The sequence below is a fragment of the Stenella coeruleoalba genome (genome assembly GCF_951394435.1).
Source record: "Stenella coeruleoalba genome assembly, chromosome: 12".
In the NCBI taxonomy this organism is placed as follows: domain Eukaryota; kingdom Metazoa; phylum Chordata; class Mammalia; order Artiodactyla; family Delphinidae; genus Stenella; species Stenella coeruleoalba.
In genome coordinates, this window is record NC_137158.1 from 81,262,007 (window position 1) to 81,275,643 (window position 13,637).

A 13,637-nucleotide genomic window follows, 5' to 3' on the forward strand; every position below is an offset into this window, starting at 1 on the left:
GGGAGCTAACTGTCCTGACTTTTTTTTAGTTCACAACCAGTTAAATAAAGGAATGGGAAGAATTCTCCATATCACTACCTAAGACTATATTAAGGGATTATGTTTGTGAAGTGGGACACAAAATGATTCTTCCCAAAGAAATTATGTTATAATTGGTGGTTAAGTGCCATATATAGGTAGTCCCATTTAAAATATAGGTTAGGGACTTCCCTGGTGGTCCAGTGGTTAAGACTTCTCCTTCCAATGCAGGGGGTGCGGGTTTGATCCCTATTCAGGGAGCTAAGATCCCACATGCCTCACAGCCAAAAAACCGAAACATAAAACAGAAGCAATATTGTAACAAATTCAATAAAGACTTTAAAAATGGTCCACATCAAAAAAATCTTTAAAAAATATTTAGGTTACTTTCTACAAGTTTATTTATAAATTTTTTGTTTGGAACTTGGAAAAAACTTTTTAATATTAAAAAAAAAAAGTCCTAGTGGCAGACACAGCTAGCTGCCTATTCAATACACATAAGCCCCTTAATTCTTACTAACACAACCTCATTACTACCTAAAGATATTCAAATTTCTTTACTACCTAAAGATATTCGAAGATACCTTATTACTACCTAAAGACTCCTCTGCAGGTAGGGCTGGCTGTGCAACACAGCTGTAGCCAATATATATATATACACATATATAGAGAGACATGTAATACATCTATATAAACATATAGATGGAAGTCTATAGGGAGAGATCCCTCCCCAAATAAAAAGACAAAGCCTCGTAACATGGCTTTTGGTCTTTCTGCCTTCTTGATGTCCTGGGATTCAGCAACAACTTGTGACCATGAGGACAATAAGATAATAGAGCAGGAAGACGAGAGAATTGCTAAACTGTGATTCCTGCCCTAAACTGTCTCCATCTTGACTTCCTGTTATGTAAGAAAAATGAAAACCTTACTAATTTAAGCCATTATAGTCTAGTTTCTGTTATATGTACTGAACACAATGTTAACTAATATTACCCATGATGGTTAGGGACTGCAGGCAGCTCATGAATATCTATGTAACCTATAATTTGTTGGATGTATAGAGGTAGGTAGCCCTTTGTTCAGACCTTCAACTTATGCTGCCAAGAACACACTTCTCCTCCATACTGAGGGATAAGGAACTTTCCTCCATCAACTTCCCTATGCATCAGCCAAGGGAGATGGAAATTCCTCCCTAACTCTAGGACCCAGTGGTTCCAGAACAGGAAAGAGGGCAGTTCCAGAAACTCTGCAGGGATGAGACCGAAAGTTGTGACACACAGAGCTTCTTGACTGTGCAACCCCTCCTGGGACCTTTTTCATTCCAAGATGGCTTCCTGGACTTCCCAGGGAACGGCCAGTTTATTTCCTCCTATACTGCTGCCATCTGTTTCTTCTTACTAGGATGTTTCCTTTTCACTAAGCCCTGGAAACAGAATACAGACTCACAGCCTTTTCTCCTACCCCAAAGTGTATTTACTACTCTTGAGTGTGTTTTGCTAGAAATGATGAGAGAAGAAAAGCTCCCTTCTCTGTCCCACTCCTCTTTTTATTTTTAAAATACAAAATCACAGAATTTTCTAGATGAAAAAGATCTATCCTAAAAACTGATCTTTCTTACCGATCAAAAGGAAGCTCCATGAGGACAGAGACTTCATTTTATTCAATACTGTATCCTCTGGGCCTAGTAATAGTACCTGGCACATAGTAGAATGAATGAAAGATGGCCTAGGCCAATACTCTCATTTTACAAATAAAGATTAGTAATAAGTAATGTAAATAAAGATTTACAAATAAAGACAGTAGATTGGTGCTAGATCCTAAGTTCCTGTAGGGCAAGCAAAACATCTTCCTGGTTCACCACTGAATTCCCAGAACCTAATACATGTGCCTGGCACCATGTTCTACAGAAGCTTAACAAACGGCTGCTGAAAAAGAATGCAGTGACACTTGAGTTTAAAAGGATGAGTATGAATCTGACAGGAAACATAGGGGAGGGAAAAGATTCCCAAGAAAAAGGAGTATGCATGGCTCTGGGCGTACAAATTTGGGGTGAACCTTTAGTACAGAAAAGACATAAACAACTTTGAGATTTATCATGGATTAAATAAGTTTTTGTGGACACCCCCGGAAAGTTAACCACAATTCTATCACTGTTTCTACAAGAAGATATTGTTGTTTAAACTGTACTCACTGACATCTCTCCAATATGTGTTGCTTTTTGGCGGAGGAGTTGAGGTTCCCATTCTTCTGCAACAGATGATGCAATAAGCAGCCAGGGACATTCTGTGTGCTTAGAACAATTATAACACGTTTAATTTAGCATGTAATTAAAAACATTTCTCTTAACTATAAGAACATGTCACAATCACAGTAGACTGCCCACAGAGTTAGATTTTTCAAGACCTGGAAAAAAAGTTTTCAATTAAAGAAAAAAAATTTCTCCCCTAAAAATTTAAAGCAGACTTATTAGAATAGTATTTTGCTAGTACCTCAATGATTATTCTTCAAACTGTGTCCAACTGTGAACAATGATTAGTAGGAAAAAGGAAAAGAGATTATTAATCAGAATATCAATATAGGAATCAAAAAATGTTAATGCCTTCTAAAAATATATATATGCATATAGATAGATATATTTATCTTTAGTGACTGAAGTCCCTACAGAAATGAAAAGCAGCTCTGAATGGAAGATATACTTAGGACCCATAGAAGTGTTTAGCTTTTCTCCAAGGCCTTCAAGAGGGTACCCAACATTGTTTAAAATCTTTGAAATGTAATCGTTACTTGTTGGCATCCTGTCAAAGAAGGAGATGTTGCCCAACTATTTAATCACTATCCTTTTGCTCAACTATTTCATCAACTGAGTAAAGATGATCTAAATATGATGCAATGGTTTCTAGAACAACTCAGTATTCTAGAATCATAGATTGTCTTTGGATGAGACGTTTCTTTCTTTTTTTTTCTTTTGCAATAAGAGAAAAGAAAGAAGATGCCTTGAGGAACTCATGTGAGAAATGGTCTTTGGTTTAATACATTAAAAACTTCTGGCAGCTTTACAGGGATTAAGGGGAAAATTGCTTGGTGTACATGTGTAAGAAAATCTGTTAGCAATAACACAAAATAAAAAGCTTAAACATTTTTTCTTGTAATTCTAGTAACTCAATTGATAACTAAGCAAACTAGTTTAGGCAACAGATAAACTTGTAAAGGTCACTGTTTTAAAGGTCATTGTATCTTATTTTCTCACTGTTTAAAGGGTTTCTGCTACTTCTCTATGAGACACAGGATAATGGTAAAAATGATACAAAGACAGCAACGAAGTAGGTGCTTATAAAACCAAGGCAGAATGCGATGTAAACTAAGAGTTTATGTATAGATTTTCATTTTAGTTACTACATGAAAACTTTTGACTAAAACAAAAATGCAGAGCAAAAATATACTGCTTCCTTCAATCCCAACATCTACTATGAAAGTGGTCAACTATAAAACATTATACGAATATTGTTTACTATTACTTCTCTGGCCTAAAAACCTTCACGGTATTAACTTAAACAAACCACCCGCCAGCAGGTTCCCCTCCCACCAAGTCCTGGATCTGAATGAGTATAGTGGAAATATACTTCCTCATCTTATTTCCCTCTAGATTTCCTCAAATGACATCACTGGCTCTTTCAGCTTTTTCCAGAATAAACTAACTCTAACTCTCTTTCAACTCTCTCAGCGTCTTGACTATTTCCAGCTCACTGCTCTCCAGTCTCAATAAACCATCCATCCTTGCTTTCCGGGGATGAGCATCCATCCCATGGTTGTACTTCCTTCCCCGCCCAGCCTCGACTCCAGGGTGCATCACTGCAACCTCTCTCTCTACCTGCTTCCTCAACATACCAGAGTCCTCCTCTTTCTACTATCCTGCAGCCCCAACCTGAAACATGTGTTTTCTCTGTTCTTACACTTGGACAGCCAAAACTGGGGGCAGGGGGACAAAAGGCAAACTGGGAGTGTGCTCTCAGAATGACTTTGCCTGTCCTTAATCAGTTTTCTTCTCATCCCCATGATGACTACTCAAAATACCCACATAGTCTGCCAAGCGTCCTACCCTGCCTGCATCCTTTTCAAATGATCTTGTCTCTTATTTCACTCAGAAAATTATGACTCTGAACCCCCTCAACTTCTGCCCCCATACCTACAAGCAGGGATTGATCCAGGTATTGAAGGAATCAACATTTATTCAAATAGTAGAGAGAGGGGAGGTTCCTTTAAAAAAAAAAACACCACAAAACCACAAACATCAAATTAGGTACTAAAATGAAAGTGATTCAGAATGAGAAAAGATATCACACTAAATTACTGGAGTCTTAGAAATTTTGATACCTTTCTTCTGGGATTTCATTAGCTAATTTGTCAGAAATGCTTACATAGAAATACTTCAGGATTACACTCTGGTGTTCCTCCCTCCCTAAGACATTACAACTCCTAGTAACTCCTAGCACTCACAGGGGCCCATGCAAGTAAGGCACCCTCAAGCCTACGCTTCCTAATATCACAGGAAATCTACACTGGCCGACTTGCATATCTTTATCTGCATCGCCTTCTCCAGATTCCAAATGGATTTTTATCTGCACTGTTCTTTCCTGTTTCTGAGGAAAAGGTCTCATCCCTTTTTCAAAGGGAAATGTACCATCTATGTTCTAGATATCATTTTTTCCCTTCCATGTGGACCTTGATTCATTATCTGTCTTTCTCTTCTTAATTTTCACACACTCCCTCTCTATCAGCTCTTTCTACTCCTCGCCCCTAAATACTGGATGTCCAATATGCTCCCATCAAAACACAAAAACAAACAATTGGAAAAAAAAAAGTAAAACCTCAGTCTACCCAAGTGCCCTCCAGCTATTGCCACTTCTCTCACCTCCCTTTCCTAAGATTCTTTCCCCAGTGTGTCTTCCTCCAGCGCTGAAACAGCCCTCCCCAAGGTCACCAGTCAGTGACATCTTTGCTGCTAAATCCGCTTTTCAGTCACCATCTTACTGTCTTTGTCTAAAGCATTTGACTACTCCCTCCTTGTCTCCTCTAGCTACTATGACACCTGGTTTTCTAGTTTGATTCCCCTATTACTGGCTGCTCCATCCCATTACTCATTCAACAAAGAGTTATTCAGTTATTGAGCATCTACCACCTGTCAGTGATGGACACCTGAGATGTGAATAAAGCAGCACAACTCCCTGCTCTTACTGAGCTTACAGTTGTCTCTGCTGCCTCTACCCAGCCCTTAAATATTAGTGTTTCAGTGGGTTCCGCCTGTGCTCTTCTATTTTCCTCATGTTATATTCTCGTGCTAAATAATTTCAGTGTTTTCATCACAAAGCTTTACCTGTAAGCTTTTGATTCCCAAGTCTCTATAACTAACTCAAGTCTCTCTGCTAAGCACATATATTCAACTGCCTAATGCATATTTGCACCTTGAAGCACCACAAACACCTAAAACCCAGGATGTCTAAAGTCAAATCATCATACTCTAGCAATCAAATATCCCAAGACCATTTATTACTAAACCATAGTTTCCCTATTGATTAGAAATGACTTTTCCCTACACCAAGGTCTAATCTACCTAGGGTCCATTTCTGGAGAATTCTGTTCCACTAACATATTTGTCTAACCCTGCATCAATAATATAACACCTTTCTTAATTATTATACCTTTAAAATAAGCCTTGATAGGTTCTAGAGTGAGTACCCCTGCCCCCATTCTTGGCAGGATTATCTTGGCTATTGGGAATTATTTTTTTTGGCAATCTCCTCCATTTTTAATTTTTTTTAATTTTTAAATTTTATTTTACTTATTTTTTTATACAGCATGTTCCCATTAGTTATCCATTTTATACATATTAGTGTTTATATGTCAATCCCAATCTCCCAATTCATCACACCAACACCAACACTCCCCCACCGCTTTGCCCCTTGGTGTCCATACGTTTGTTCTCTACGTCTGTGTCTCAATTTCTGCCCTGCAAAATGGTTCATCTGTACCATTTTTCTAGGTTCCACATATATGCATTAATATACAATAGTTGTTTTTCTCTTTCTGACATACTTCACTCTGTATGACAGTCTCTAGATTCATCCACGTCTCTACAAATGACCCAATTTCATTCCTTTTGATGGTTGAGTACTATTCCATTGTATATATGTACCACATCTTCTTTAACCATTCGTGTGCTGATAGGCATTTAAGTTGCTTCAATGACCTGGTTATTGTAAATAGCACTGCAATGAACATCAGGGTGCATGTGTCTTTTTGAATTGTGGTTTTCTCTGGGTATATGCCCAGTAGTGGGATTGCTGGGTCACATGGTAATTCTATTTTTAGTTTTTGAAGGAACCTCCATACTGTTCTCCATAGTGGCTGTATCCATTTACATTCCCACCAACAGTGCAAGAGGGTTCCCCTTTCTCCACACCATCTCCAGCAGTTATTATGTGTAGATTTTCTGATGATGCCCATTCTAACTGGTGTGAGGTGATACCTCATTGTAGTTTTGATTTGCATTTCTCTAATAATTAGTGATGTTGAGCAGCTTTTCATGTGCTTCTTGGCCATCTGTATGTCTTCTTTGGAGAAATGTCTATTTAAGTCTTCTGTCCATTTTTTGATTGGGTTGTTTGCTTTTTTTAATATTGAGCTGCATTAGCTGTTTATATATTTTAGAGATTAATCCTTTGTCTGTTGACTGGTTTGCAAATATTTTCTCCCATTCTGAGGGTTGTCTTTTCGTCTTGTTTGTAGTTTCCTTTGCTTTGCAAAAGCTTTTAAGTTTCATTAGGTCCCATTTGTTTATTTTTGTTTTTATTTCCATTACTCTAGGAGGTGGATCAAAAAAGATCCTGCTGTGATTTATGTCAAAGAGTGTTCTTCCCATGTTTTCCTCTAAGAATTTTATAGTGTCCGGTCTTACATTTAGGTCTCTAATCCATTTTGAGTGTATTTTTGTGTATGGTGTTAGGGAGAGTTCTAACTTCATTCTTTTTCATGTAGCTGTCCAGTTTTCCCAGCACCACTTATTGAACAGACTGTCTTTTCTCCATCCTATATCCTTGCCTCCTTTGTCATAGATTAGTTGACCATAGGTGTGTGGGTTTATCTCTGGGCTTTCTATCCTGTTCCATTGATCTATATTTCTGTTTCTGTGCCAGTACCATATTGTCTTGATTGATGTAGCTTTGTAGTATAGTATGAAGTCAGGGAGTCTGATTCCTCCAGCTCCGTTTTTTTCCCTCAAGACCGCTTTGGCTATTCAGGGTCTTTTGTGTCGCCATACAAATTTTAAGATTTTTTGTTCTAGCTCTGTAAAAAAATGCCATTGGTAATTTGATCGGGATTGCATTCAATCTGTAGATTGCTTTGGGTAGTATAGTCATTTTCACAGTATTGATTATTCCAGTCCAAGTACATGGAATATCTCTCCATCTGTTTGTATCATCTTTAATTTCTTTCAGCAGTGTCTTATAGTTTTCTGCATACAGGTCTTTTTTTTTTTTTTTTTTTTTCATTTTCCTTCAAAACCAAAGTTTTAATCTTAAAGGATTAAACTTATAAATATAAGTGAACAACATGCAATATCACCCGAAAAGAGCCAAACTCAATTTTAGGCTTCATTGTTAAAAACATAAGGTCTAGAAAAGTAAAGATTATCAGTCCCACTCTATGCTGCGCTGATAATTTATCCAACAAACATTAACTGAATAGTTCCTAAGGACCAGGCACTGAGCAATACTCTATGGACGCACAATTGATCATCCTTTCTCTTTTCTAGTATGCATACATTTTTCTCATTTAATCCTCACAACAGGCCACTCCAGGAACAGTACGCTCAGTTTATAAAAATCATCTTCTGGAGAATTTCCTCAACACTCGAGGCGCCTCCACCTTCAGCTTTTTGGGCTTCGGTTCCTCCTCAGCCGCTGCCATTTTCGCGCTCCCACCTCACTTAAGCTCCAGAGCTCGCCCCTGCATACAGGTCTTTTATCTCTCTAGGTAGGTTTATTCCTAGGTATTTTATTCTTTTTCTTGCAATGGTAAAAAGAAGTGTTTCCTTAATTTCTCGTTCAGATTTTCCAGCATTAGTGTATAGGAATGCAAGAGACCTGTGCATTAATTTTTTATCCTGCAACTTTACCAAATTCACTGATTAGCTCTAGTAGTTTTCTGGTGGCATCTTTAGGATTCTCTATGTATAGTATCATGTCATGTGCAAACAGTGACAGTTTTACTTCTTCTTTTCCAATTTGTATTCCTTTTATTTCTTTTTCTTCTCTGATTGCCGTGGCTAGAACTTCCAAAGCTATGTCGAATAACAGTTGTGAGAGTGGACATCCTTGTCTTGTTCCTGATCTGAGAGGAAATGCTTTCAGTTTTTACCATTGAGAATGATGTTTGCTGTGGGTTTGTTTTTTAATTCTTCTAGGTCTCTGTTAAACATTTCTTGCATCTTCTCGATCTTTGCCTCCATTCTTTTTCCGAGGTCCTGGATCATCTTCACTATCATTTTTCTGAATTCTTTTTCTGGAAGGTTGCCTATCTCCACTTCATTTAGTTGTTTTTCTGGGATTTCATCTTGTTCCTTCATCTGGTACATAGCTCTCTGCCTTTTCATCTTATCTATCTTTCTGTGAATGTGGTGTTTGTTCCACAGGCTGCAGGATTGTAGTTCTCCTTGTTTCTGCTGTTTGCCCTCGCTATTGGGTTTTTTATTGGAACTGAATTGAATTTACAGATTAGTTTGGAGAGAACTGTTATCATGTGGGGTGCCTCCATTCATGAAAGGTGTATCTTCAATTCTTCTTTTAGATCTTTTGTAATTTTCTCCACAAAGGTCATGCATGGTTTTTCTTTGTTTCTTCTTTTCATGGAAAATTTCAAATGTATACAAATAGAGACAGAATAATAAACTCAACCCCATCACTCAGCTTCAAAAATTGTCAACACATGGTCAATCTTGTTTCATCTACACCTGCTCTATCCAACAGAACTTCTGCATGATAGACATTTCCTATTTATACACCACTAGTGTGAAAACATGCTAATGTGACTGAGGAACTGAAATTTCAGTCTTTTAAGTTTTAATTAATTTTAATTTAAATACCCACATGGTTAGTGGCTATGGTACTGAACAGTGAAATCTATACTGTAACCCACATTCACTTTCCACCACCATAACACTCAATTATTTTGAAGCAAATCCATAATGTCATGTAATATATAACCTGTAAATACTGTAGAATGTTACTGATGGTTAAAAAAAAATTAACCATCATTATGTCCCCCTTGAAAAAAATTCCTTAGTATCATCAAATATCCAACAAATGTTTCAATTATTTCATAAACTTCTGTTATGCATTATTGGCCTGTTAGAATTAGGATCTAAACAAGGTCCACATATTGCATTTGGTTGCTAATGTGCCTCTTTTTCTTTTTTTGCGGTACGCGGGCCTCTCACTGTTGTGGCCTCTCCCGTTGCGGAGCACAGGCTCCGGAGGTGCAGGCTCAGCGGCCATGGCTCACGGGCCCAGCCGCTCCGCAGCATGTGGGATCTTCCTGGACCAGGGCACGAACCCGTGTCCCCTGCATCGGCAGGCGGACTCTCAACCACTGTGCCACCAGCGAAGTCCAATGTGCCTCTTTTTAGAGTCACTTATTTTTACTTTTATTTAATTTATTTATTTATTTGTTTGTTTGTTTATGGCTGCATTGGGTCTTCGTTGCTGTGCGCAGGCTTTCTCTAGTTGCGGCGAGCTGGTGCTACTCTTCCTGTGGTGCGCAGGCTTCTCATTGTGGTGGCTTCTCTTGTTGCAGAGTATGGGCTCTAGGTGCGTGGGCTCAGTAGTTGTGGCTCGTGGCTCTAGAACACAGGCTCAGTAGCTGTGGTGCACGGGTTTAGTTGCTCTGCAGCATGTGGGATCTTGCCGGACCAGGGTTCGAACCCGTGTCCCTTGCATTAGCAGGCAGATTCTTAACCACTGTACTACCAGGGAAGTCCCAGAGTCACTTATTTTTTAAATTACTGTTTAGAGTTTCTTTTTTCTTGAATTAGTCTTGATAATATCTATTTTTCAAGAAAATGGGCATTTAAGTTTTCAAAATCATTAGCATAAAGCTGTTCATGCTATTCCTATGATCTTTTTATCCCAAAATTGCCTACCTTTTTTGTTCCTAGCATTATTTGTGCCTCTTCTTTTTTACTCTTGAGCAGTCTTATAAAAGCTTATTAATAGAAAAAAATCATTTATTAATTTTTATCATCTACTGCTTTTGCTGAGCATCTATTTTATTTTGGTTTTTTTTCTATTTCTGCTCTTCACTATTTTCTTCTTTCTTTGGATTCACTCTGTTCTTTTTGCAACTTCTTCAGTAATACTTAACATATTATGAGCATTTCCTGCTGTTTCATAAATGCATTTAAGACCATAAATTCCCCTCTAAGTTTTGCTTTACTTCAATTTCACAAGTCCTGATACTTCCACTGTGATTTTCTCTAATCCACGGATTAGTTTGTTTTTAGTCTCTAAACATACAAAATTTCTAAAGATTATCTTTTTATTGTGCTATATGACATAGATTCTTTGGAATTATGGAGACTTGCTTTGTTACCTAGTTGCAATCAATATTTATAAATGTATCATATAAACTTACTCTTCGTTATGGGCAAAATTTAGTAAATCCATTATATCAAGCTTGTTAACTATGTTGTATAAAAAGGGATTCAACCCTACCCATTTGGAACCCAGAATGCGGCTGGTTAATAACAAAGTAAAGGTTTTGATTCCTGAAAGCTTAATGGAAGAAGTGTTTAGCTCTTTCCATCAGAACACCCACTATGGGAGGGACGCCACCCTATAATGGATACAAGATTTTATTCAAGGACCTATTATGTCCAGGACTGTTCAAAGGGTTATACAGAAGTACTTGACTTGTGTTAAAAATAACACCAGAAATAGGCCTCCTCCCCCTCATATGGAATTCAGGAGGTGGGGGGTGGTGAGGGGGGAAGCCCAGGGAAAGACTGGCAGGTAGATTTCATGGTTATGCCCAAGACTAAAGGAAACTTTCATTATCTACTGGTAATGGTAGACACTTTTACAAGCCGAGTGAAAGTACTCCTGTGTCAGACAGAAAGGGCTTCTGAGGGAATGAAGTCCTTACTTAAAGAAATAATTCCCAGGTTTGGACTCTCCAGCTCAATTCAGAGTGACAACAGATGAGCTTTTGTTGACAGTAGTACACAAGGGGTTTCAGAGCAACCTGGAATAAAATGGAATTCCCAGTCAACTGGGAAAATGGAGAAGAGGAATTATACTTTGAAAGGACTGTAGACAAAATCTGTCAAAAAACTGATTTAACATGGGACAAAATATTGTCACTTGCACTGTTTAGAATCAGGGTGGCCCCTAGAAGCAGACTCCAATTGAGTCCTTATGAGATACTGTACAAGAGACCATTCCTCTATTCTGAGTTGCTAGGCAGACAAATTTCTGATCAGAAGTAAAAGAATTAGATACTATGAGGTATGTACAAACACTGGAATTAGTTTTGAATGCTATTCATAGATTTGCCAATAACAGGATGAAGTACCCTACAGATTTCCCCCATCATCAGATAAAACCTGGGGAAGAGGGAGCTTTGAAAAACCTGGAAAGAAGTACTCCCAGAAAACCAACCACAACCCCAGTGGGTGGGGCCTTATCAGGTTTTGCTAGTAACTAACTCTTCTGTCAAACTTGAAGATGTTAAGCTTCGGATACACTCCCAAGTGAAGGGGCGACCCCTCTTGCCCATCACCACAATAAAGGAGAAAACTGCTGCTGAAAGCCATTAGCAGATCTTGAAGTCCTCTTTAGAAGAAACAGTAAGAAACAACGGGGATGGCTCCTTACATTAAGGTAAGGACTGTAATTTTTCTGTTGCTGGAGGAAAGTCATATTATCTGTGTACCAAAACCCTGCCTTTGTTTGATACTGGAGGCTAGTTCTGACTCCTTCTCAAGATAGTTACTTTACTCCTTCACTATAATTACACTACTCTGGAACTGAAGTACCCACTTCTTTCACACTCGCATTCAGACCTAGAAAATAATGGCGAAAAGGCCAAGTACCTCCTCTGGGAACAGGCCTATGTAAACCCCCAGCAAAGCTTGTTGAGCATGCTGATCCAACTTGAAGCCAAAGTGGCAAGTAAGCAATGGTCCACTATACTGGGGTGCAGAAAGCCAGAAAGCCAAGCTTTGGAAAACCTACGGCCCCACCCTGGGCGATGGGATATTTTGAGCAGTAACTGTAAGTTACACCACTGCGCCTTGATGGCCTCAGCTCCCTGGATTAATAAAAAGGGGCTATATCAGGTAGTACAACTGGTAGGCAAAGGGGACAGGAACATTTTCCAGAGACAGCACATACTGCCTATGGGAAGCCACTGGGCCCTGGTGAATAATGAAGCTGTGCCCCACATTTGGACCAAGTCTCCATGTTGTGCTGCACTTTGAAAAGCAACATTTGGTTCTGCCCTCAAACCCAGTGGGACTCAGAGACCACTCTGACTTGGCCTACAAGAAAGACCCCCATACAAGATAACACATGGTGGGCTTCCCTGGTGGCGCAGTGGTTGAGAGTCTGCCTGCCGATGCAGGGGACACGGGTTTGTGCCCCGGTCCGGGAGGATCCCACATGCCGCAGAGCGGCTGGGCCCATGAGCCATGGCCGCTGAGCCTGCGCCTCTGGAGCCTGTGCTCCGCAACAGGAGAGGCCACAACAGTGAGAGGCCCGCATACCGCAAAAAAAAAAAAGGTAACATATGGTATATGGGAAAAGGAACGTTCCGCTGAGAAAGAGTCAGTAATAAGACAGGCGTTCTATCTGATGGGTATTGTAACAATAACACCTTTAGTATGAATGACACAGGAATTTGGTGCAAATATGGTACAGTCAGGAAACTGTAATGTAAAAAAATAAATGTATGGTAACACTGATGTAGGTGACTATATGTACAGGAACTGGAACTAACTCCCCCACCCCCGACTCTACTGTGTAAGTTGAGGACAGTTGGATTGGAGGAAAAATCTGAACTAGTCCAGCAGGTCTTGCAAGAGAGTGCTAAAGAATTCCACCGAGTACAGATAATGGTAGACAAGGGAGAAAAGAGAATAGTGCAACGAACAAGAGACTATGCAAACACCGTTCAGGAATCATCGGTTGGTTTTCTTCTTTTCCAGTCCGTGGGAAATTTTTATTACATTAAAGAGAAGGCTGCTCTCTTTCTGACAGTCATTCTCTCATTTTTCTTACAGAAATGTTATTGTAAGAGAAGGATATGGCAAGCTAAGAAAAAGAAATTTTAATGTTAAGCCCTGAGGCATCACCTGGTCACCTCACCACCTACCAAACAGAAAATTGTGCACAAGCTGATCACATTTCCCAGGGCCACCTCCCTCACCTTGCCTTTAAAACCCCTTCCCTGGACTTCCCTCATGGCACAGTGGTTAGGAATCTGCCTACCAATGCAGGGGACACGGGTTCAAGCCCTGGTGCAGGAAGATCTCACATGCCATGGAGCAACTAAGCCTGTGCACCACA

The 13,637-nt window shown here is 39.3% G+C and overlaps 1 protein-coding gene across 2 annotated transcripts in view; it reads right to left on the minus strand.

Annotated features, from left to right (window-relative positions):
* Positions 1-13,637, minus strand: part of SERAC1 (serine active site containing 1) — an 89,090-nt gene that overhangs the window by 44,070 nt on the left and 31,383 nt on the right. For both annotated transcript variants that reach the window (XM_079939359.1, XM_079939358.1), the window contains exon 2: positions 2,210-2,308. In XM_079939359.1, coding sequence (XP_079795485.1) covers positions 2,210-2,300 — 91 coding nt within the window. In that variant the 5' untranslated portion in view covers positions 2,301-2,308. The remainder of the gene's footprint in view (positions 1-2,209; positions 2,309-13,637) is intronic.